The sequence below is a fragment of the Maniola jurtina genome, chromosome 1 (assembly GCF_905333055.1).
Source record: "Maniola jurtina chromosome 1, ilManJurt1.1, whole genome shotgun sequence".
Taxonomy (NCBI): Eukaryota; Metazoa; Arthropoda; class Insecta; order Lepidoptera; family Nymphalidae; genus Maniola; species Maniola jurtina.
Window position 1 is genome coordinate 4545101 of NC_060029.1, and position 24375 is coordinate 4569475.

A 24375-nucleotide genomic window follows, 5' to 3' on the forward strand; every position below is an offset into this window, starting at 1 on the left:
ATATTTACTTGGATGTTAAACGTGATTTCAAATATATTATTATTATTATCAACATATAGATATCAAAGTGTTTTAATGCTGAAGCTTTTAAATCTGTACAGCGGCTGTGTAGATATACTGTTAACTGATACATTCACAAATTAACACCTTATCTTGTAATATATTATTGTAACCGAAACTTTTAAAACTAGTTTTATCTTAAATGCATTTAAAATATTGTAAATATTAATATGTAATCGTAAGTTTGTAAATATATTTGAATGTATTGTAAAAAGATATTATCTATATTTCATGAAGTTAGTGCCAAAACGTACAGTCCCTCAAGTATTTTACAGTGAAGGTATTATAGGTAAATTAACGATTCTATGCACCATTTGTATACTTCTATTTTAATTACATCAACCTATAATATAGGAATGTTGTAGACAAAATCCTCTATCTCTGGTTTATATACAGGGTTTAATTAGAATGCTAGCGAAAACTTAGCGCTACTCTTATAACACCTAAATAAAATCCAATACCAATAACTATTTGTCTGTACTTGTAATTTTAGTGATTTAGTTTTTTTAAACCCGCAATGTATAGCGTCCAAAACTTGGACCCCGAGTTATGCATCCTGCGGCATTCGTTGACCTCTAGCGCCAGTTAGATGTTTTATTTGCAATACATTGCGAAAATTTAACATACTGGATTTTTTATTTATTTTTTCGGTACCTTATCAGTAAACATCAGTACAATTACCTGTCTTCATTTTTGCTAGTGTTTTAATAACACCCATATATTGAGAAAGCGGAATTCTTAATACTTTTGCACATATCATTTTATAAAATTAAAATATGGTTTTCTTCAAAATTAATTTGTCTCTCTTGTAATTTAATAGTTATTTAGGTACCTATAGTCCTCATTCTAAGTTATTATAATTTAGAACCAAAATTTATAATACCTAATATCTATCTGAAGTTACTCTATCATTCATTTGCCAAAAATTGTATGATCTTTTATGACAAATCATAACAATCTTCCGAATAACTTATCGACGTGTTATAGATAGATTGATTATATCATTACTTGCTGATGCCCGCGACTTCATCCGCGATTTAGATTTTTAAAAATCATATGAGAACTTTTTGATTTTCCGCGATTACTATCATTATAAGTAGGTATATATGTATTAACTTTTGTGGATTTTAATTTTTTTTACTATCTACGGGTTTTTTTTTCAAAATTAAAAGGAGTTTCTATCAGCTATCTGCTAGTAAAGGCCCGTGAAAATTGATCCCGCCATTTCGGAGATAAACCGGAATAAATAGACAAAACTTTTAAAAATTGTTTATGTAAGGTACCTGTTAGACCACACCTACCGATACTTTCATATACATTCAGTAAACTGCTGTTTTTGATATTACAAAATGACTTTTCAGTTTTATTTATTTGTCTATATTGCGGCTCATAATAACTATCAGCCGCAATATAGTCAAATTAATTATCATTCATTTGTACAAAGTTAAAACAAATTATTATAAAGACAAAGGTTCGTTAATTTATCTGTAAAATGCCTACAACAGTTTTCTACGTTAATCTTACATATTATATACGCTTATATTATGTATAATTGGAATTCACACAATTCAGATTAGGGTTTTCAGAATTCAATACATAGTCCTCTACAAGTATTTCAATATCGTCTGGTCTACATCTTTTTTTTTGTTAAATTTTCATGAATAATATTATAATATGTAAAGCTAAGTATATTTCTGTCTCGTTATAATTTTAAACAACATAGAATGAAATAATTTGTACCAAGTTATAATCGATTACAGTTATGGTATCACCATAATATCTGGATATAGATCAATATTATGCAATGTTATCTATTGATTGGACTAAAATAGAAATTGCTGCCTTTTACAGTAATAAAGTGATCTCTATAATTATTATTTTGTATAACCAACTCTAGTATGTACCTCTAGACGGTTTATTCCGAACAAAAAAAAATCGTGGGCTGCAACTCGCTTTTGCTTCAACCCTTGATCACCTAATTTCAACAGCCTCATAGATGATTTTTGTTCAGAATCGAAATATCTAGTTCGTACTAAGCACATAAAAATCTATGGATATATCTAAGTAGGTATCTGGTACCTGATACCTATTACTAACTCTCGAGGGTACCTATCTATAACTACTACTGTTTTTTATTAAGATTTTGTTTCTATAGTAGAGCAATAAAGTGGCTATAACGGTTTTATGTCTGTTTTTTAATGTAAACTAAGTTTATTTCATCAGAAATATTTATTACGTCATACTCTTGATAGCACACGCAAGATTCTACTTATGATAAATAATTTAATCGATTGTAATGTTTTTTTATATATAAGTACTTACTCCTAACATAATTAACTATAAAACTGCAATACTAGTACCAAGACATCTTTGTGGTAGCTTAAAATGTGAAATTTTCTAGGAGTTGCGTTTTATACGTAATGTGATATTCCTAAAATGTTCTCAGTATGCCGTCCATTTTATTTTGTTTTGTTCTTGTCCTTTTTGCGCGGCGGTGTGATGTTTAACTAGTTTCATAATCATGTCGGTACAATCAGAATAAAATAGACAGGATGTAATTAGAACGCTAGGGAAAACTTAGTGCTTTTATTATACTATCTAAACACAAACCAATACAGAAATTTGTCTTATACCTCGCAGTTTTAGTGATTTACTATTTTTTAAACCCGCAATGTATAGCGTAAAACTCTTGGTCAATGCCCCGCCTTATATGACGTAGCATTGACCCCGTGGCATCTATCTACGCAACGTTCGTTGATCTCTAGTGTCATTCAGATGTTTTGCTTGCAATATACTGCGAACTTTTTAAAATACAGCATTTTTATTCAATTTTTCGCGTTTTTTTATGGTATCTTTATTTTACGGCACTGATAACAGTAATCATCAGTGCCATCACCTGTCTTCAATTTTGCTAACGTTCTAGTAACATCCTGTACACTAATCTCATGTTTTTCTCTAAACAAAAGTATAGTAAGTACCTACCAATTAAATAAGTTATCAAATATTGGATATAAAGAAGCAGGCATTACTTTGCGCAAGTCCATAATGTAATTTTGGGTGGTCTTTTGCATTGTAGGGCACTAATATTTTTAATTTTTAATGTAAGGCTCACGACACATTGCGACAGAGTTAAAGCGAAAAATCGCGTTTTTTCTATATTATCAAGCAAACTGAAAAGATGCTCAAAATATGTGCGCGTCCAGGCGTCAGTTTGTTATGTTTTGTTCTTACAAGTAACAGTACACTACGTAGAGGAGCTAAAGTACAAATTAGATTGAGTACTTGGTAAAATTTTAGAAAAGACGCATCTGGTAGAAAGTGTCTTTGACGACTTCTCATTGATGGTTGCACACACAATATTTGAAATTCTCTCACATAATAATCAAGAAACTCAACATCACACTGTTGGGTATACGCACACATCGCAATGTTTTAACTCTCCCACAATGTCCCTTGAGCCTAATATGTTAATTTTAAAGCCTTTTTATAAATTTAAAAAGGAAAAGAAATACTTAACTACACTAAGTTTAGTTCAGAGAAGTGCTATTCGATTCAGCACCAATGTACCTACCATTATGTGCACTTATTGTTATTTGGTACAATTCACAATAATTTAAATCCTATCTATATCATACTCATACTTCGTGCTGATATTACGTTGTAACATCTATGTTGTAGTCTATTGTTAAGTTTGCAGTTGACAACAAAATATATTGTTATCTAGATAACGTATTTTTTTTGTCTTTCTCATTTCTTTCCAATTATTCTCAGGTAAACTATCTTTTTTCAAAACTAAAACTAGAAGTTAAAGAAGTTGCCGGGAGCGTTTGGAATTTTATCATTTCTAAATCTCTGGTCTGGTCTGGTGGCTTCGGCCGTGGCTAGTTACCACCTTACCGGTAAAGCCGTGCCGCCAAGCGATTTAGCGTTCCGGTACGATGCCTTGTAGAAACCAAAGGGATATGTGTTAAATAAACAGGTTAGGCCGCTTCAATTTTGGACTGCATCATCACTTACCACCAGGTGAAATTGCAGTCAAGGGCTAACTTGTATCTGGATAAAAAAGTAGGTGGATACAGTTTAGACAACATAGGTTTCAAAAGTATATTCTATAAATAGATATCTCCGAGTTACTGATTGATCAACACGCAGCCCTTGGATCTAGAGTTTAAAATGTATACGAGGAATAAGGCCGGATTTTTCAAAATTCTCACGGGAGCGAAGCCGCGAGCGGTCGCTAGTAGGTATCTATCCATCAAAAGCCGATTAGTCACTAATATTTCATTAGATATGCATCCGCTAGTGGATACAGGCCGACTATTTCTGTATTTAGTCTTTCACATCCAATCAGCAGACTAAAGTGCCGTGATCCCGCGATAGCCGTAATAGCCTAGTGGTTAAGACGTTGCCTCCTATTCCGGAGGTAAGGGGTTCGAAAATGGGAATACACATCTAACTTAACGAAGTTACGTGCTTTCCAAGGAATTTTGTTATCATTTGCATTATCAACGGTGAAAGAAAACATCGTGAGGACCGGAAATGAGTCGATGATGAGTCTACTAGGTACATCATCGCTTACCATCAGGTGAGGTTGCAGTCAAGGACTGTGGTATTTACTCAGAAAAAAAAGCGAGAGAAAGAACTAAAGTAACATAACTAAAGGACTATTATTATATTATATTTTCTTTATCTTCCACTGACAAAAATAATGAATTAAACATAAATCGTCTATCTCCACAACCAATAAATTCAATTTATTAAATCCATTAGTCAAAAATTAATATAAATAAAGAAATAGTTTCCATCTTTCGGAGGCTGGGAGCACTTTGTCTCTGCTTGCGCAGCTCTAGCTGTAAGCGCAGCTGGGAAATGATGACAAGTTTTATGCAGACGCCAATAGATGGCGCTGAACGTTTTAGTTGAAATATCATATTGCGCTTTGGAGATTGCTCCTGATTGAATGACTTTCGCCGTGTCGGCTAATTTGGTTATCGCTTCTCGGCCTTTTGGCTAAGATCAAAGTGTAGTATCTGTTCTTTTCAGCTTAATATCTGAAAGTTCCCACACTGTGGGACCAGTATATTAAACTGATTTTTGTAACTCGACGGGATGTTCGGGGCTCGCTCCACTCCCGTCACGGGTCGGCCCGGCATTGCAGTGCCGCCGGGATCGGCCCACATAATTCCTGATACAAACCTTCAATAACAGGATCAATGATATAATGTTCATTGTTCATTCTATGTGTTCAGTGTTCATGCCTCAAAAGTCAAATGGCATATTGCCTTATTTCCGAAGTAATACTGGCGAAAGAAAAAACTACAAATTAAATAAAGTTGATAACTAAAATCCGAGTAAATTGTTTTCTTGTCGCTTGGTAATGGATATATTTTAATGTTGTAGTACATTACTACATTTATATTCATGAAATCGGAATTTTCTCCTCTTTCATATTTGGACATCCCACTCGATACAATAGCAAAAAAACTTGGAGACCCCCACTTTTATGGATGTAACATCCAAACGGTCAATTTTTTTCGTATAAAATATAGTCTATGTCACCCGGACCACATTTATCAAAATCGGCATTCGGCCCAGTAGTTTAGGCGCTACGTTGAAACACGCAGAATCTGGATACAAACATACATACATACTCGTACATACATATACTGTTAAAATCATAACCTTTCCTTTTGGTTTTGCCGCAGTCGGGTAAAAAATAAATAATATACTTAAATTACATACATTATAGTTTTATAGCTTTTTAAGCTTTTTGTGTAAGTCTTACTCATTGCTTGGTACCTAAGATATAAATTCACCAGAAAAACTTTCCAAATTCAAATTCAAATTCAAAATATTTAAACTTTTACAAGTGCTTTTGAATCACCAAAATAATCTACCGGAATGCCGTTCCTACCGAGAAGAACTAGCAAGAAATTCGGCGATTGCCACACGGCTGCTTAGGAATTCAGTACCTTGCAGCATTAGGATTGCAGAGTTTATTATATTCTCCTCATCTATCCTCGGCATTTACAATATTATTTCACCAGGAACATTGGGTGGGAGGAAAAGGGTGTGAAGTCTGCCAATCCGCACTTGGCCAGCGTGGCAGACTATGTTCAAAGTTCCAACAACTGTCAACACGTTCTCCTTCTGAGAGGCAGCGATGGATTGATCACGATGATCCAATTAGGTAGTAGCAGGCGCCAGCCACTTACCGGATGTCATCGCCCTATCTTGTTGGAGGGCTCGCAATGCGGTCCTCATCGAGAGTCTTGAGACTTACATCTATCAGTCCTCCACAATAAAAGGTTAGTGACCAATGACAGACCAGGAAAATGGAACGCCTCAGTAACATTAATAACGCCTGTCAATAACATTAGCAATTAAGTATATCTTTCGTTTAATTCAATTGCAAGAATTTTTGAGGGTTCCGTATCTCCCGAAATAAAGGAACCTTTATTGAATCACTTCATTGTCTGTCTGTCCAGCTCTCTGTCTGTCTGTGGTAATTCTTTGATTTTCCAGGATAAAAAGTAGCCTATGTGCTAATTCAGGATATTATATCTATCTCCATTAAGAATTTCAGCCAAATCCATCTAGGTAGTCGTTTTTGCCAAACATACACACATACACACAAACTATCACCTTTATAATAATAATATTAGTGTGATAGTAGGTAAGTATATTATGTAGCGAACATTCCTTCAAGAGAGTACAGTATTCAAATCGGTCAACAACTTTCACAGGGTTTTGTTTAAAGTTAAAATTGTCATATCACATTGGGCATATTTACAAAATAAAGCGAGAAATAAATATGATAAAATGAGGTACATAATATTTTTATTATAAAAGAAAACACTTAGTCGACGTGCGACGATGATAGTGATTGTTGATATCGGGACAATAAACAAGAAAGTTATCTGAATTACTAAGAACTGCTTAAAGCTCCATTATTTGTAAATTTTTACGTAATTAATAATAAATAAGCAAGTAATTTTTTTTTTTTTTTAATTTTAGTATCCACACGAACTCATGGCCATATTCTATACATACAGTTACCTAATGTCCGTGTGGAAAGGTTAATTTTGAAATTCATGAACTCTCACGGTTTACCACCTTGGCTCTCTTGATGATACGACATCAAAAGGAAATGTTTCTTTAACTTCATTCCACTGTTTCCATCACCCTATCCCAATCACCAAAGGGTAACTAAAAGAAAATAGGTACATCCATTTTTTTTTAATGCAATAAGGAGCTTAAAACAAACAACATGGGTTGGTTAAAACTATAAATCCCTTAGGGGTTGAATTTTCAAAAATCCTTTCTTAGCGGATGTCTACGTCTTAGCTATCTGCATGCCAACTTTCAGCACTATAGGTCAATTAGTTTGAGCTGTAAGTTGATAGATCAGTCAGTCAGTCAGCTTTTCCTTTTATACAATTTACATAGATACCTATGCCTTGACAATTTTTTTTAAAGAATATTAGCCATGTTAAATGACTAATCCCCTTTCCTCTCCAACTAAGCGTCAGGCTTGTGCTAGGAGTAGGTACGACAATAGTGCAACGGGTGGGGTTTGAACCGTCGACCTTTCGGTTTTCAGTCCACTCCTTTACCGGTTGAGCTATTGAGGCTCAAATTGCCTTGTAATTGTATAGTTAAAACAAATAAGTATAAGTTAGTAGTTTTACTATGTTGTTTTTTTGTAAAGCATAGATAATGGAGAGATAATTCGATATAGATTAGAACTGAAACAATAAAAAATAGAATTTATCAGTGTACGTTGGTATGAAGAAGTGCGTGTAAAGACCTTGACCATGACGTGACATTCTAAATATTTTCCATTGAAAATATTTGTGTACTGTATGTGAGTGCTATTTGCAATATTATTATTATTATGGAAGTAAGTACCTATACATTACAACGCAATGGTGCGCGCTACGTCTATGCTTACGCAACGCTTACGCAGCCTGTGTGTTTCAAGCTGTAATTAATACGTCCTGCTGTGCATAATCTTTATATTTAAATATAAATATTACGGCTGAAGAGGATAGTCAAGTTGTAAATTTTCCCAAATTTTTTTCATAGTTCAGTAGGCATTGAATTGTACTGAATTGTATTCTTGAAAATATTGTTTCGGGTGTTAACGCTTTTAACCCCAAAACATTTATAAAATTAGACAATTATTTTGATCTTATTAGATTCAGTAGGTACCCACTAATCTAGGCTCGTTTTTTTTAATATTTTAGTTTAGTTACATTATCAAAATAAAAATACTCAAGAAAGATTTTAGGTCAAAATATGGATATTTAGACACTAGTATCTTTTAACAGAAGCAATATTTCTTTAAAATTAAAACCTACGAGCATGATAGTTCTTCGTTACCTATATCTACAACATTTTTAAAAATTATGAAAATTGGACTACATTTTCCGGGAGAAAAACGTTATCGCTTTTTGTATGTATGTGTTGTAGTTTTGAACCCGTCCGGCCGAAACTATTTGGACATACTCCGACAAAAAATCGGTCACCGATTGCTGTCGTACGTAAGCGGAGCGCCCGTAACGTGTGCCTTCTAACGTCCACAGTCCGCACGCCGCTGCCGTGTGGCATGGGAAGGAGCGAGGAACGGAGGCAGAGACGTAGGGTGGCCGCGTTACTCGCATGTTCCTCCTCGTTCATGCCCATTGCTCGCTATTTTGTCGGTAAGTATGCAAAAGCGCGCACGCTGCCACAGTTTCGACGTCCATCGCGTTGCAAAGGCAACCGACGGCGTCCGCGTCGCGATTTTGCGCGAGTAGAGCAGTGGACGCACAGTAAGGTTGCTCTATGTTTACAAACAGTCTGACGCAACAGTTACCGAACGGGTATCATCTGAATTCTGATACAAGGCAAATTATGAATGAAAACCCCCGCGAACAGAAGGACCGGAAAACCACACTACTTTTATAGGGTTGGCAACAGTAAATAATTACTAGAATCGGCAATACATAATTATGTATCTGATTCTGATTGATTATTGTCACAATGTCTTGAAAATCAAATATTTTAGACATCGTTTTCAGCGCACCTTTTACAGGTCCCTACTACATTTTTAGGGTCCCGTACCTCAAAAGGAAAAACGGAACACTTAAAAGGCTTATAGGATCACTTTGTTGTCCTTCTGTCCGTCTGTCGTGTTTGTCAAGAAAACCTATAGGGTGCTTCCCGTTGACCTAGAACCGTGAAATTTGGCAGGTAGGTAGGTCTTATAGCACAAGTAAAGGAAAAAAATTAGTAAACCGTGAATATGTGGTTACATCGCAAAAAAAATGATTAAAATGTGTTTGTGAACAAAATTAAGAAGTATTTTTAATTTTTAATGTAAAATAACTATATCAAGTGAGGCATCATATGAAAGGCCTTCATGTATACATTCCAAAACATATTTCTATTTTTTTTATCCATAAGTTTTTGATTTATCGAGTAAAATGTCAGAAAAACTACCCGAATACCCTGACCCTGGCGGGCGCGAGTCTTACTCGCATTTGGCCGGTTTTTAGAAAATTAAGTTAGTAAGTATTTGCATAGAGTCAAGTAATTAATAGAGCGATATCACCAAGATTCAGCAACCCTAGTAGCGACTCGTGTCTCGACTCTCGGAAGTCGGCACGCGCTCCCATGCCGCCGCGCAGGTGGCGGGGGTCTGGCCGCAGGCGTCGTTTTGTGGGTATGCCCCATTTGCTGACAATATTATGTTATAAATGCTCGCGGTTGCATCAGCCTATCTATTTCACACATCTAAGTATGCCAATTTATGTCCTACTAGCTGATGCCCGCAGCTTCGCCCGCGTGGATTGGTCAGATCCCCTGCAGCATCAAGATAGAAGAGTTGGAATCCAAATTTTTTGTGAAACAATGTCGCAAAGTTCCTCTATCGATTAAAAAAGAAATGACGCAAATCGGTTCAGAAATCTCGGAGATTTCGGTGTACATAGGTAGAAAAACACAACTCCCTTTTTAAAAGTCGGTTAAAAAAGTAGCCTATGTTACACCCTGGTCAATCCTCTACTTCTCTGTGAAAATCCCGTCAAAATCGGTTCAGCCGTTCCAAAGATTAGCTTTTTCAAACAGACAGACAGACAGACAGACAGACAGACAGACAAAAATTTTAAAAACGTGTGATTCAGTTAAGGTATCGTTCAAATAACCCTATGAGCTTAATATGAGGTAGTTATTTCGAAATTACAGACAGACACTCCAATTTTATTTATTAGTATAGATAATAACTCTATAGTAGGTACCTATTCAATTTTGTTAAGGTTACCAACACTTAGGTTTGGGGTAATTTAATATCTGTACCTACCTTGAAGAAGAAAAAGGTACCCACCTATATCGATCTGTCCTAGAATAAATCAAATCCTAGTATCTACTATTTATTTAATTTCATCGCTAGTCCACAGTTAAGGGAATTATATTTTATCTGTGGCTATAATATTTATAATATTGTAATCTCCCTAATTGGAAAATGGCTTGAGTTTTCCTTATTCGTCGTCCTTCCCTACTTTCTTTATTATTATGGATTAGGTACCAAACTGGTCGCTAGGTATAGAGTACATATTTAAATATTAAATTAACTATTTTTCTATTTTTTCCTGCCTAATTAAAAACAATAAATAATTATACCTAAAATCTTACTCATGCCATTGTACTTATGAAAATAGTTATACCCAAGTAAGTATACCTAATTGTACTTTATATATATTTATTGTACCATCCGAAAGTAGAGTAAAGACTACACTAGAAACTTCGTAAACGTGAACTAAACTTTCAAACCCCTATTAATTTTCAAAAATCCTTCCTTAGCGGATGTCTACGTCATAATATATACATATATTCTGCATGCCCAGCCCGATCCGTCACTTGTCAGTCAGTTACCTTTTCCTTTTATAGGTACCTATATTTAGATTAGTACCCAGACAGCTGTAGCACGGTAATATTCGTGGCTGTAGAGTGTAGACACATCTACACAGCCGGGTATATGCATGCCGGTATCACGCGCACTCTCTATTCTGATTTCTGAGTCAAACACGTGCGTTGTTGCATCAGCCAAGTTTCACCGGTCGTATTTCCTATCAAACTTGTCGAGTATCTTTCTACCTGGAGCAGTCAGGTAAAACTTTGTTGAGAACGATGCCTTTACAACATTAATTGGACAATGAACTAATCATTGCCCCATAAACGTTAAGTCGACTCTCTTTAGGTAAGTATCAGTAAAATTTTCACCGATACGAACCCGTTAACAGGGCTCTCTCCGTCACTCGTTTCATACAATCGTAGTTCCAATTTCATTTGAATATTAAGCAACCAAAGTCCATGAAATTTTGCAGACATATTCTAGAAACTAATATCTGTGTCTGTGGTGTTTTAGATTTTTCTAAAAATATGTAGTTTTAAAATTACAGGGGCTCAAAGATTTGTATGAAAATTTTTAAGACCGCGTAACTTTGAAACCGAATATTTTAACAGAAATCTGGAAAACCACAGACATAGATATTAGTTTCTAGAATATGTCTGCAAAATTTCATGGATTTTGGTTGCTTAATATTCAAATGAAATTGGAACTACGATTGTATGAAACGAGTGACGGAGAGAGCCCTCTTTATATTAAGTAGGTATAAGATCACTTTCCGCGTTGAAAAGTAGCCATATCCACTGGCCGTCTCCAGGATGCAAGCCATATTTGTTCCAAATAGATAATGCCCGTGTCTTCATCCATGTGGATTTAGTTTTTCAAAAATCCCTTGGAAACTCTTTGATTTTCCGGGACAAAAGCAGCCTATTCCGTCCCCGGGAATGGGCCGTGAAAATGTGACAGACAAACAGACAGACACTCTTTTGCATTTATAATATTAAGTATGGATATTAGTATGGATTATGAAGATGCAATACCTAGAAACACCGCATGAATGGAGAATATTATATGTAATTTAAATACTACTACATAATATTCTATGTGCTAAAGGTCGGGCATGCCACGCCGCACCGCGTGGCGAAGGCTCGACCGAGTAGCATATGTACCGGGTACTACTATATTTACTTCAGGTGCCGGTTTCTTACATAATATTGTATGTACAGCTATATCGCTCGCTATACGTTATAGATGATCAAGGTTGCATCAGCTTATTTAGTTTTTATATTGTTTATTATTAAATAGTAGTGGGGGGTGTGTGATAGCCTAGTGGTTCAGCCATCTATGCGGGGGGTCCGGGATCTGATTGTGATTCCGGTACGCATCTTCAACTTTTCAGAGAGTTAAATACGGAACCCTAAAAACCTGTATAGTTCTTCATAATGTTTTCAAAGCTGTGAAAAGTCTGCCAATTCACACCTAGCTACGTGGACTAAACCCATCTCATACTGAGAAGAGACCCATGCCCAGTATTGGTTTGTGATGATGCTGATATCGCTATAGGTACGTTATAGATGATCAAGGTTGCATTAGCCTAGTTTCTTTACTGTTTATTTATACGTCGTATTGGCCACGCACTGAATCTGAAAGCGATTTATGGGCATGTTTAGTTTCGATCCTTATCAGGTTTGACGTAGAGACTACAAATCTATATTATTAAGGGTCTGTTTCACAACCGCCTGATAAGGCGAGAGAATAATGACGTTATGACAGTTTTGTATTGGGAATCTGTCAAAATGCTCATATGAATAAGTTCAATAATTACGAATGAAGACTTGTGGAGAACATACCATCAACTCCGGGTATATGTAGGTAGGTACATGCAAGGAGATGATGGCGTTGGGCATATTTTGCTATGAGAGGAGGGAAATGCCGATGAAGTTGTGTTCTATTGGCAGCTTGTCGGTCGAAGGATATCTGGTCGACCAAGAGGTCCTTATAAGAGGGCAACTCTCGTGGAACTCATGTTATGGCAGTAGCCAACGACAGAAAGAGATGAAAAACTACTGCTGCAGCCATAAGTTCCACGGGGGAACCAGTGAACACCGTGTACACTGGTTGGGAATGCCTTTCCTACCGAGAAGAACCAGCAAGAAACTCAGCGGTTGCTCGTTAGTCGTTCCAAGATTCAATTCACATTGTGCCATGTATAAAATTACCTAATTGCAGGCCCGCGCATTGCGAGTTTGATGTTAATTAGTTATGAGTTTGTTGATAGCATAATTGATTCTGCAAAAACTATTCAATTTGTTCAATTTTTCAGAAACCGCTTATTGCTTTGTTTTTTTCCAACTGGAAGTCATAACAAAAACTTTACTACATAGGTAAATAATAATATCTAAACAGTTCCCAATTAAACATATTTTACATTGATTTATTTGTGCCGAGTTAATTAACAAGTTCGTCTTATCTAGTTATAGCTGGTTCGGTTCGGTTATTATCACACTGTACATACAGAAGTGACAGCACACAGGATGTAGGTAATAGTAAAAGGTAAATAGCTGGTCTTGCCTAAGGGTACCTGTCCACCAAAGCGGAGCGGAGAATGTTACGTCGACCAATCATATTTGTGAGAGATCGTCTATAAAATCTAATTGATTTGCTTATCACATCTCACCCCACTTAGATGAACATGCACCTTGATTTAGCTGCTGTAGTTTATCATTATAATCTTAATCCATCGCCGGCTCACTACCGAGCTAAGGTAGTGAATGCTATTTAAGTACTAAGAACGCACACAACTCCGAATAGCTAGAGGTGCGTGCCTGGATCGAACTTCGAAATCCTCGAATAGTAGGCCTAACGAAGTATGAACCACCACCACCATCACCACCACCAGTGGCTATACTGTACAGAGGTAGTTGAAATTTCCAATAATTCTTACTACATAACACAATAACGTCTATCGGTTCTAATAAAATCGAACAGTGTAGGTACCCCACCCGCCCTGTTTTTCTACGGAATTCTGATTAGTCCACGTAAAGAAACTCAACTCAGCTCTCCGTCGCCCGCTGAGTAACTTTAAGCTTTCCTACGAAACCAACATGGACAGTAGAATACGTGTTACTGAAATTCTATGAAGGCCCATAATCCACGTTTACCTAAGTACTTAGGTGCTATTCCATATTAGGTAAAGTGCTTTGTAACCCACAGATCACAATTTTGCAAAGACATTATTATATACTATGTAGTGCTTATGTAGTACGTAATTATGTCTCTTTTGTTTATGTAAGGAAAATCCATTATGGATTGCCATCGGCCATTGGGGAGCATAATGGTTCTGTCGGACTGCTACCCACTAAAACCTCATGAAGTTCAATCCCACCGCCGACGACGGAACACAAGGGACCAATAACTCTTCGTTACTCCGTCACCGGGTGTCCGCTGAAGCAGACCCACCACTGGGACGCTATACGTGCCCCCGAACATTACAGGCATGCCAGAACCACAGCACTCCAACCAACTCGAGGACTATGAGCGACGGACCGCTCCGTGTCCATTATCCACAGGTCCTTGTAGGTTGAGATCTATGAGACTTTGCTTAGACTTAAGACACTGTTAAAACGAGACAGTGCTATACTGGTGACATAAACCCGTCTCGTTTTAACTGAAGCTTAAGTCTGAGCAAAGTCAAAGTGCGCTCTATAGATTTCAGCCTGGACTCGCCTGGAGGGCGATTCTCTCTCCACGTTCCCAATCAACAATGTATCCGGGGAGCAATGCTTGCCTTCCCCATGCGTTCGTCTATTGCGCCCTCTGCTCGAAGACCAACTGCAGCAAGACTCTCCAAAATTTTCCTTTAATAATGACGCGTATGGAATATTTCCTAAATTAAATTTTTATAACGCAGTTGTTGGTTATATAAATTTTGTCTGTCATTCACTTTTTGATAGCGATCGCGTGCGATCGGGATGGAAGTGGAACAGCAAGCTCAGTATCGCGATAGGGTCAAGTTGGTCAGTTATCGTCATCCACAGGTCATAGAACTTTGATAGAGTGGCTACAGATGCCAAATTAATGTATGAATATCATAGAGGCAAAACGTTGAATAAAATATTACCTTGCTTATCTTCGAAAACAATATTTTACTATCAGAAGAATTTGTTTATTAGAATTATAGTACCTACCTATCGAGCTTCTCTAGGGTCTTTCGCCTTTGCTTTGCCCTGAGAATACGATTTTTAGGGTTTCGTACCTCAAAAGGAAAAACGGAACCCATATAGGATCACTTTGTTTTCTGTCTGTCTGTCTGTCTGTCTGTCTGTCCGTCCGTCCGTCCGTCGTGTCTGTCAAGAAAACCTATAGGGTTCAGTTTAAGAAGTTAGCTCTAGTATCGACTAGTTTGTGAGTTATAGTCGATACTAGAACTAACTTCTTAAACTGGACGTTGACGTATTAGTTTACAAATTGCGAAAAACCAAGTAAAATTTGAATTTCGCGGGCAGACCCGTCACTTGAGATAATTAAACTATTTACTGTATCAAAAAAGTAGAAATCTGTACTCAGTAGTGGGCCGGCGATGGGCTGATCATGATGACCTACAATTTATAGCATTTTGATGAGCTCTAATGAGTGTCACAGGCGAAGGTATATTTATATCTATGAAACCGCATTACCTACTGAAAATATAAACATTTTAGATAATACTAGGGATACTTGGTGATAAGCCATCCGTCCGAAGGCCGAAGTGCATTAATAAATAAACTATCTAAGTAGCATTAATCACTCAATTAAGGTACTTATCAATTATAAGCGTTTATATATGCAACTATCTATTGCCCGCGACTTCATCCATTTGACCTACAGGAACTAAACACTTTTTCAAATAAATAATAATTTTATATGTTGTACAGAAGCAGGCGTTACTTTGCGGAAGTCCGTGATAGACAAAGAACCAAAAGCTTTAATTTGCTATAATCGCTGAAACATTTGACTTTCAAACAGCTCTTGAGAGCACTTCCCATTAAAATACCGATAAAACACACAAAGAGAGCATCTCTGCCAGCTATGCTCGAGGCTTTCCAACGAGCCAGTTAATTTAGGATCGTCCACAAGTCTACAAGTAAAAGAATTTTCCGAATCGGATCATATTTAGTGCCGGAGATTACCTACCCCCTACATCCAAACTGACAAACGAACGCTTTATAATATAAGTGTAGACAAAAATATCCACGATTAGATAAATCGTTTCTTATTTCATTTCTTCCGCAAGTTAGCCTTGACTGCGGTCTCACTTAGTGGGAAGTGACGATGCAATCTGAAATGGAAGCGAGCTAAAAGGGCAGTAGTTAAGTATATTATAATTTAAACCGCGGTTTGTACAAGCTCTTGCTACCTACCTTGTACGCGACAGGTCGAGATGGCAATCGGGGGCGGGGCGACCCACCTCGATTGCCATCTTGACCTGTCGCGTACTATACCTATGCTATGCTAAACGCTAAATGGCTTTTAGAAATTATAAACTAGTAGGTATCGAACCCGAATCAATGATTCACTATCAAGTTTTCACGAAAATTTCGATTCGGTTACATGAATAACATAATATTACGAAATAATATTATAAGATAGGTATCATAGGTAGATGGTAGGTTTGTAGGTAGGTAGGTATAATTTGCTTGTCATTTATACAATTCTGACGATAATGAGTTCCATGAGTTTTTCAGTTGGCAAGCTTTGAATTTTACAATCAGCAATGATTCAGTATTCAGTCAAATGTCAAGGTTGAAATCCAATTTTAGGGAAAATTTCGTTCGTGATTCAGTTTATTCAGCAATCGTCAACATTATGATTTATGACGTATTAATAAAAGAAACATCCATTTGTCTGTCATAAAACATTATAAAAAAAAACCATCAACACATTATAAAAATATTGATCTGACGACAGTAAATTATTATTATTCAACGAGCCTGTTTTCCAAGATGTCACAAATATTTGACGTAGCAATTAGCAACCAATCATCCAATACATAATATTTTGATATCTATTCGCGTGTATTTTGTTATTGATTTGATAATAGAGTTGTTTTGAAATGTCAAGTAAGTATTGATCTTACTGCAATTTGCAGTGATTTACATTTATTAAGGTTTCGCCTCGTCACTAAGATAACGCCATCCGCTTCTAAAGAACAATAAATATCAACACCACGGGGACACAAATACGTAAATGAAACATTACGTGCCCATATACTTACTCCTAAAATTATGATAGGTAGGTACCTGTTGGTGTAATTTCCTTATCATAGCCAATCCAAAACGTTAGAAAACTCCATTTATTTTTAAATACGAATACACTGGAGAATTACTGAACTAAATAAACTTCGCATGATAAAAATCCGCGTACCTAGGTGGCAGCTGTCGGACCACCGACGAAGCGAGGAACGAGTTCGAGCTAAAAACTAGCAACAAGTTGGCGAGCAACGAGAAGAGAGTGTGTAGTTGGGATAAATCGCTGGGCTATAAGCGACAGTTATTATTATATTTCTTTTATTGACGGTTTTTGAGCGAGAAATAGAGACGAATCCACGACGGCAGTGGGACAAAATGCCTTAACCTTGAAATACCTACACAGTCTGTAGGTTCTCTATATTATAAGCATAAGTATCTAGTATCTACTAAATAGTTTTAGCCAAATTAATAAAATTATAGTTTCAAAAAACTAAAAAAATCGGTTCTTTATAGGCAATAATTCGGACCTCTGGAAGTGGGTGAGAATTGAAATTTCATATTTCATACATACATACATATGCTAATAAAAACATTCGGTTGAACGAACTGTAGGTAAACTTGTAGGAATGTTACATCATGCTTATACGGAAAATATTTGTCTACGAAAAATAATAGTGAATTGCGTGCGTATAGAAAAAATCGCAACTGCCAAAGCATCTTTCGTCAGCTCCGACACGATTTTTTTTGTCTACGAAAAATAATAGTGAATTGCGTGTCTATAGAAAAATTGCAACTGCCAAAGCATCTTTCATCAGCTCCCCATAATTTAAAACGAATGATATAGAAATAATTAGTTCTTAATTTATCGCCTCGGTCATCAGTCATCATCATTTTTTTTAATTTATAGACTAGCGCATCTTCTGGCAAGTGATCATGCAGCCAAAGATGGAGCGCGCTTGCACAGAAGATGCCTATTCACTTTTGACTTGAAGGTCCCGATATGAAAATTGAAGGGAAAATCGCTTCGTACGGGTCGGTGGAATTTCGACTACGTACGGATTTTGGTGTAATCTTTGACACTCACTACATCAAAAGTTACTAGTTCAATTTACAAAAAGAGATATATTTACTAAAGTAAAAGTCCTGAACTACTAAAATAGAAGACAAAAGTTTTTGATTTGGTATTTATTTTTAATTGTTTCAATAAAATAAGCTTGAAATACACTACAAAAACTGCGCGAACACGGAGTACCAAAAACTAGGAAACTATTACTAGGCGAGGCCTCGCCGAGAAAGGAAATATCGTCTTCTTCAGTATAAATACGTTTTTAGCTAAATGCAAGGATAAACAAACTATAAGGGGTCAAAATGGCTAAAAATTGATTCAGGGCTGATGAATCCTCTTAAATGTTTTTTGTAGATAGTGTAGAGGCATGCAGCCTCTTTTAAGACCGGCAGCTGCGAAGAAAGCAACACACTTTGCAGCTGTCACTTAGAGAACACAATTTGAATTCGGAGCGATTCAAAATATCTTGCTGGCCTGGACCTTGGATGAAGGATTGTTTATATACTATCTCTATGGCCTGGACGAACCCCGGGCAGGGCTTTCAACCAATTCACTTCAGATCATCAAGACCGAAACACCTCGGTCTAGCATCAAGCTCCGGCCCTCGTTTTTCTACCACAGTTTTAATTGTAACCAAGGCACATATTGTAAATACAGCCCAAGTAATACAAGTTAATATGTAGCGGTATTTTTATTTATCAAGTTATCTATCATACGCTGCATGGCTGCTACAATAGGCTCATACTTACCTAATTTACCTACCTCTAATTAGTAAGTAGCTAGGTAATAAATAATAACAATGTTTATTATTGACCTGAGTTTTTCACTATCCGTGGAAGGAGTCTTTCATTGAACCTACTGAAAATATGAATATTTAATCACAATTTACAGAACAAGCAGTAGGTTTTCAGTACGCCTGGCGCCTGGTGTAATGTGCGTACAGCTTTAATGCCACACACGCCTCTATACCAAATTGTAGTAAATAATGTCACACCCTATCTCTGATATCTGTGAGTTTATTCACCGCCCTGCGTCATAGCGGCCTCATACGATGCTCGATTGTTCCCAATCAACGATGTTCCCAATGGACAAAACAATTTCGCTGTTTTATCAAAACAATATCGATCATATTAGAAGTTAATGGACGTACGTAAGCATAATTGCCGATAACGTAGAGTTTAGAGGAAAAAGAGGGAAAATTTAACTCTGTAGGTGTTTGCGGACGCATAGTTCATCCGATTAAGTTCAAACTTTGTACAGTTGTTGTCAGGAATCACGGGAAAGTTTCCCGCATGATATTATTATCAACGAACTGTATTACAACGCATTCTGTGATTTAAAGATACGAGTACCTACCTACTCAGTTCCTTCTCTTTATCTTTGCAGTACGTAATATTATGGACTGTGGAGTTACGAAGTGTGGGAAATGGAAATCCCTAAAAGAGACCTTTGTCCAGCTGTCGTCATATTTATCGTACACGATTGAGACGACAAAAAATAGGTTCTTACGGCCATTGATCAGAATACTGGCTGAGTAACGAGTAAATGGTCTGAACTCTCCCTCAATTAATTAAAAAACAGTTTTTTGTAAGATATTTTCATGAATTAACAAAGCAATATGCCACTCAAATCGGACGTTATTTTTTAAATATTTTTTACAATCTTTACCTGAAAAAGAATTAAACCCGATCAAGAAATGGCTTGTTCTTAGAAAAAACTTGAACCGCGTTTCGGCCTTTCGGAAGCGCGGGCGCACGAGCGCAAGATAAAACCATGTTACATCAGACTAAATTAGGGTTGCCACATCGAATTAGATCATAAAGACTAGAGGTATTTAAGTAACATACCTTTTTTATTTTAGAACACCTGGTCTTGATTTTATACAGTTGGAAAGAAAAACATTATCTAAATAGGTGCACAACCATGTAATTAAAACAGTCCTAAAACCAATTCCATATATGTATATGGAATTGCTCCTTTAACGTATATAGAATAATCAACACAATTATTTAGGAAGCTATATAAAATATTTATTTATTTTTATTTATTTTGCTTTTTAAATGATAGTGGTGTTTATTATTTAACTAGATATTAAAACAAATTAAGCTTTGTTGATGGTCTTTTTGGCCCAAATATTTTGTTCTTCATTTAAAGGCGAATGTTATTTAAGCAAAAAACAGTAATTTAGATTAAAACGGATTCTATTGAATTAAATTTGTGTAGATTAAATCAAGCTTTACTATCACTGAATTATTAATGATGCATTCAAAATTAGGTAGGGATATTACGGACGTTTACCTGACATTATGACCTTCTCAGTCTTGCGAGTCTGTTTATGAAGGAATTTTGTTACTTGCTGATAGCTAAAAAAATAACATAACATGTCTCTATCTAAGGTTGACAACCCTACTTATGGCAACAAGCCGCGGCGACGCGTGCGCATCGAGTATATAACTCCCGCGCGCCCGAACTCGCCTCATTCACAATCTACATCTGATAAATGAATAAAGTCTGTGTTAGTTCGTGGCAATGATCTACGATCTCATGAATCCACCTGACGTGAATACTAATCTCAAATACGAACTGTGGTGGTATAGTGACAATTGGTGTGACAGCCATTCCCCGCGTTTCGAGCAACAGCAAAGATAACCCGAGCTTTCCGGACCTTGTAGATTACGAGAAGGTAAATAGTTTTTTTTTTTTTTTTTAATTTAATATTTATTATCTACGTATTTCTCTCTACATTGAGGTATATATTAAATCATAGTATTATAAAAAAACTTAATACCTACCTAATGAAAAATTGAATTAAAAATAAATTACTAGTGTTGGAAAGGAAAAAAGCAAATGTTGCGCTCCAGAGCAATTTTTATAGTTTTCCGGTCAGGCTTTAAATAATTCAAAGTTTAACTGTTTTTTGATTTTTTTAATGTTACTAAACGATGCTATAAACTATTTCTACCTACCTGTTTATTATTATTTTATTTTTCGCAATCTAAAGTATGTGAACTGAGTTGAACTTTAAAATAATATAAGTTAATAAACCAAGGCATAATTTAAAATAGAAAAGCGTATGACTACAAGAAAACGCATACGAAAAAGATACCAACAGGCTCTTTTGATAGAGTCACAAATCACTAAGTCGGCGGCCCAGGTGGGAGAGGGTGCGATCCTTTACTTACTCTCCATGCCGCTTGGCACCCGCTCTTCGATTAGGACGCCTCCACGCATCTTCAATTCCTCCAATTTATTATAAATATATAATATTATGATGAGTTTGTTCTACACGCTGGCCGCCCCCAGGACGCACCCGCCTGGCCGCGCCTGGGCCACCCGCTAAGTCCCAGTAACAAAGTCACACTTATATTATATCATATTCATATAATAAAATTTTAAGATTATCTCACTGGTAATAATTCCTTATTACTAACCAGATAATAAAAAGAATACAGTTTATCAACGACGATTTTTCTATCAAAAACGACTTGCCGATTATTACATACATATAAAAGTCAAGTGAATAGGTCAATTTACGGCCAAATCATAATTTTGGTAAAACATTTGCGTCAACTGTCGTGATAAGCTCTCGTGTGGTCTTGATAATGGTCTCAAGCTCTCAATTTTAATATTCGTTAAACTGGTTAAATGATAATAATATAGCAGATAAAATGAGTATAGAGTTCCATCGATAAATTGACTTTGTCCTCTCTGATAAAATTCGAATTACATAATCTTCGACCCTGAAGTTTTTTATACATACCAAACAAAATTCAATCTACAACAGCTATCAACTATCTATCGATTTTATAGAAACTTGGTGTCCCGAAGACGGACATAGCGTACTTTTTATCCCGGAAAACCAAAAAATTCCCACGGGATTTTAAGAAAAGTCGTAAACACATCCAGTAACAAGTAAACAAGATAAGTAGGATCAATAACTCGGATACCTGTCAATCTTATCACTAACAAGATCTTCTCATTATTTACAGTTGCTGGTCTCCTACAATTGACACAGCTGATTTCCCAGTGATTTGAATTATTTTGATAAAGCTATTGAATAATTGAAGTATTATAGAGAAAGAACGAAGCAAAGATGGCTACAGTACAGACTCCACCTGAAAGAAGCCTGTCGGCAACCCTGCCGGTCAGTCAGGAGACTAATGATTTAGACCTGGTAGCACTGACGATGGCAGCCCTACGCTTAGTGAACCCCTGGTCAGTGGAAACTAAGAATACCTGGTCAAAACGGATTGAACCAGGGACCCCAGAGGCGAAGGATCGCGTGATAACCCTCGCCGAAGTCTCCCTACACGACACGCGCGACGACTGCTGGGCAGTCATCTACGACAGAGTATACGACATCACTACATTCTTAGATGAGGTAGGTCTTATTGCGATTGCGTATTGACCCTATAATAAATGATAATAAAACTATGTCAATATCGAACCCCGACCGCTCGTTAATATTTATGCCTATCGAGATAATTGGCAATATATTAAATACATTGTATCCACGAATATGGCCATTAGTGCAATGAAATTATGATCAGTTATGTTCAAAAGAAAATAGGGATAAATGGTGAAATTGATATTTTCGAAAAATTGAACCTGTTATTTAGCAAGTCCAATCCAATACTATAACAAAATTTGATACAATCTATTGCTGCTGGTTATCTCTCTACCATGCAAGGGTTATAATGCAATAATAATTATTATGGGCTAGAGGAAATTTGTCTAGATATCAAAAAACTACCCCAAAAAATATTGTTTTTTCATCAAGGTCTAATAGAGTATTTCTTTTACAGCATCCAGGCGGAGATGAGATCATGCTGGAGTACGCAGGCCGCGACGCCAGCACCGCCTTCCGAAGCTCGGGCCACTCGAGCATGGCTGCCAAAGCACTCGACCGCTTTCTGGTCGGAGAACTGCCCATGCACGAGCGCATGTACCGAAGGCCTGGCGGAATACGCCTCAGCGATATACCCGAATGAGTACAATTATTAGTTTTAACCCAAGGTGTGGGTCCAAGAAGAAAAAGGTATCGTTAGTTTGAAATTCTTTCTTTAGGGCCTTAATTTGTTTAGGCGAGGTAGGAAGGATTTCAATTCTGACTGAAATACGCTTTTTAAGTCTATTGCCTATGCACCTAGTATGATCATGATAAATTCACATTCGCCCTGTTTAGAATGCGGATGGCGGGCGTATTGATTAAGTATGTAATATTTAGTACACTCTTTTATGACATCCGGGCTGAAAAGTAGTTAGCATTTAGTAAATAGTAGCTTAATTATAAACGTTAACAGCAAATTAATGCGCAACGTTTTTTGTGCATAGACTTGCACGCAGATTTTTGTGTAATAGCTCGTATCGACGCTACGGTCTTGATTATTGAATAATTATTAAAATAAAATATTTAAGTCTAAATTTTACAATAGCAGTTGTGAATTGTAAATGGTATTTTTAATTTTATCTAGATATAGATATCAACGAAAGCCACTTGTTGATGTTAAGCTAAGTAAAGTGTTAAGTGAGTGTTAAGTGAAGTATGGTGATCCGCACAGCAACGCAAAATCTACACTTACAGATTAGATACCTTTGCATTTGCTTTGCGGATCGCTTAAAGGTGCAAACTAACCACCTTGTCCAGACATCGAAATATTGGACGACGGTATTAGAACTCAATTATCTGGTGAATCAGATAATGCCAATAACTGAAAGACTGTGACAGGGATCTGCTCGAAATTCTAACTCTTATTGGCCTCACTGATTCTATCTCTTTGTAACCCCCGACCCAAAAAGAGGGATATATAAGTTTGACGAGTGTATCTGTGTATCTCTCTGGCATCGTAGCTCCTAAACTAATGAACCGATTTTAATTTAGTTTTTTTTTGTTTGAAAGGTGGCTTGATCGAGTGTTCTTAGCGAAAATCGGTTCAGCCGTTTGCAAGTTATCAACTCTTTTCTAGTTACTGTAACCTTCACTTGTCGGGGGTGTTATAAATTTTTAATTTCCACTTGTAATCAGCTTCCATGCGTCCCCTACTTGACTGACCCCATCTATTATATTTAGCGGACGACAAAGCATTGATAATTTTATTGTTAGAAACGCGCCTTCTTATGTTTTGTCTTTC

The 24375-nt window shown here is 36.5% G+C and overlaps 1 protein-coding gene and 1 non-coding gene across 2 annotated transcripts; both read left to right on the plus strand.

Annotated features, from left to right (window-relative positions):
• Positions 1 to 5050: 5050 nt before the first annotated feature.
• LOC123869513 lies at positions 5051 to 5243 on the plus strand. The gene has a single exon (XR_006796909.1). It is a non-coding gene; the product is annotated as a U2 spliceosomal RNA (small nuclear RNA).
• Positions 5244 to 20504: 15261 nt separating this feature from the next.
• LOC123864187 (cytochrome b5-like) lies at positions 20505 to 24139 on the plus strand. Its single transcript, XM_045904469.1, has 3 exons — positions 20505 to 20927; positions 22234 to 22625; positions 23050 to 24139. Exons 2-3 carry the CDS (start codon positions 22338 to 22340, stop codon positions 23233 to 23235), a joined length of 474 nt encoding a protein of 157 aa, XP_045760425.1. The 5' UTR covers positions 20505 to 20927; positions 22234 to 22337; the 3' UTR covers positions 23236 to 24139.
• Positions 24140 to 24375: the final 236 nt, after the last annotated feature.

Bases quoted from the DNA above. Each gene is read 5' to 3' on its own strand.
- LOC123864187 (XM_045904469.1), top strand. From the start codon at position 22,338: ATGGCTACAGTACAGACTCCACCTGAAAGAAGCCTGTCGGCAACCCTG. The intron at 22,626-23,049 runs GTAGGTCTTATT...TTTCTTTTACAG, and splicing joins TCACTACATTCTTAGATGAG to CATCCAGGCGGAGATGAGAT.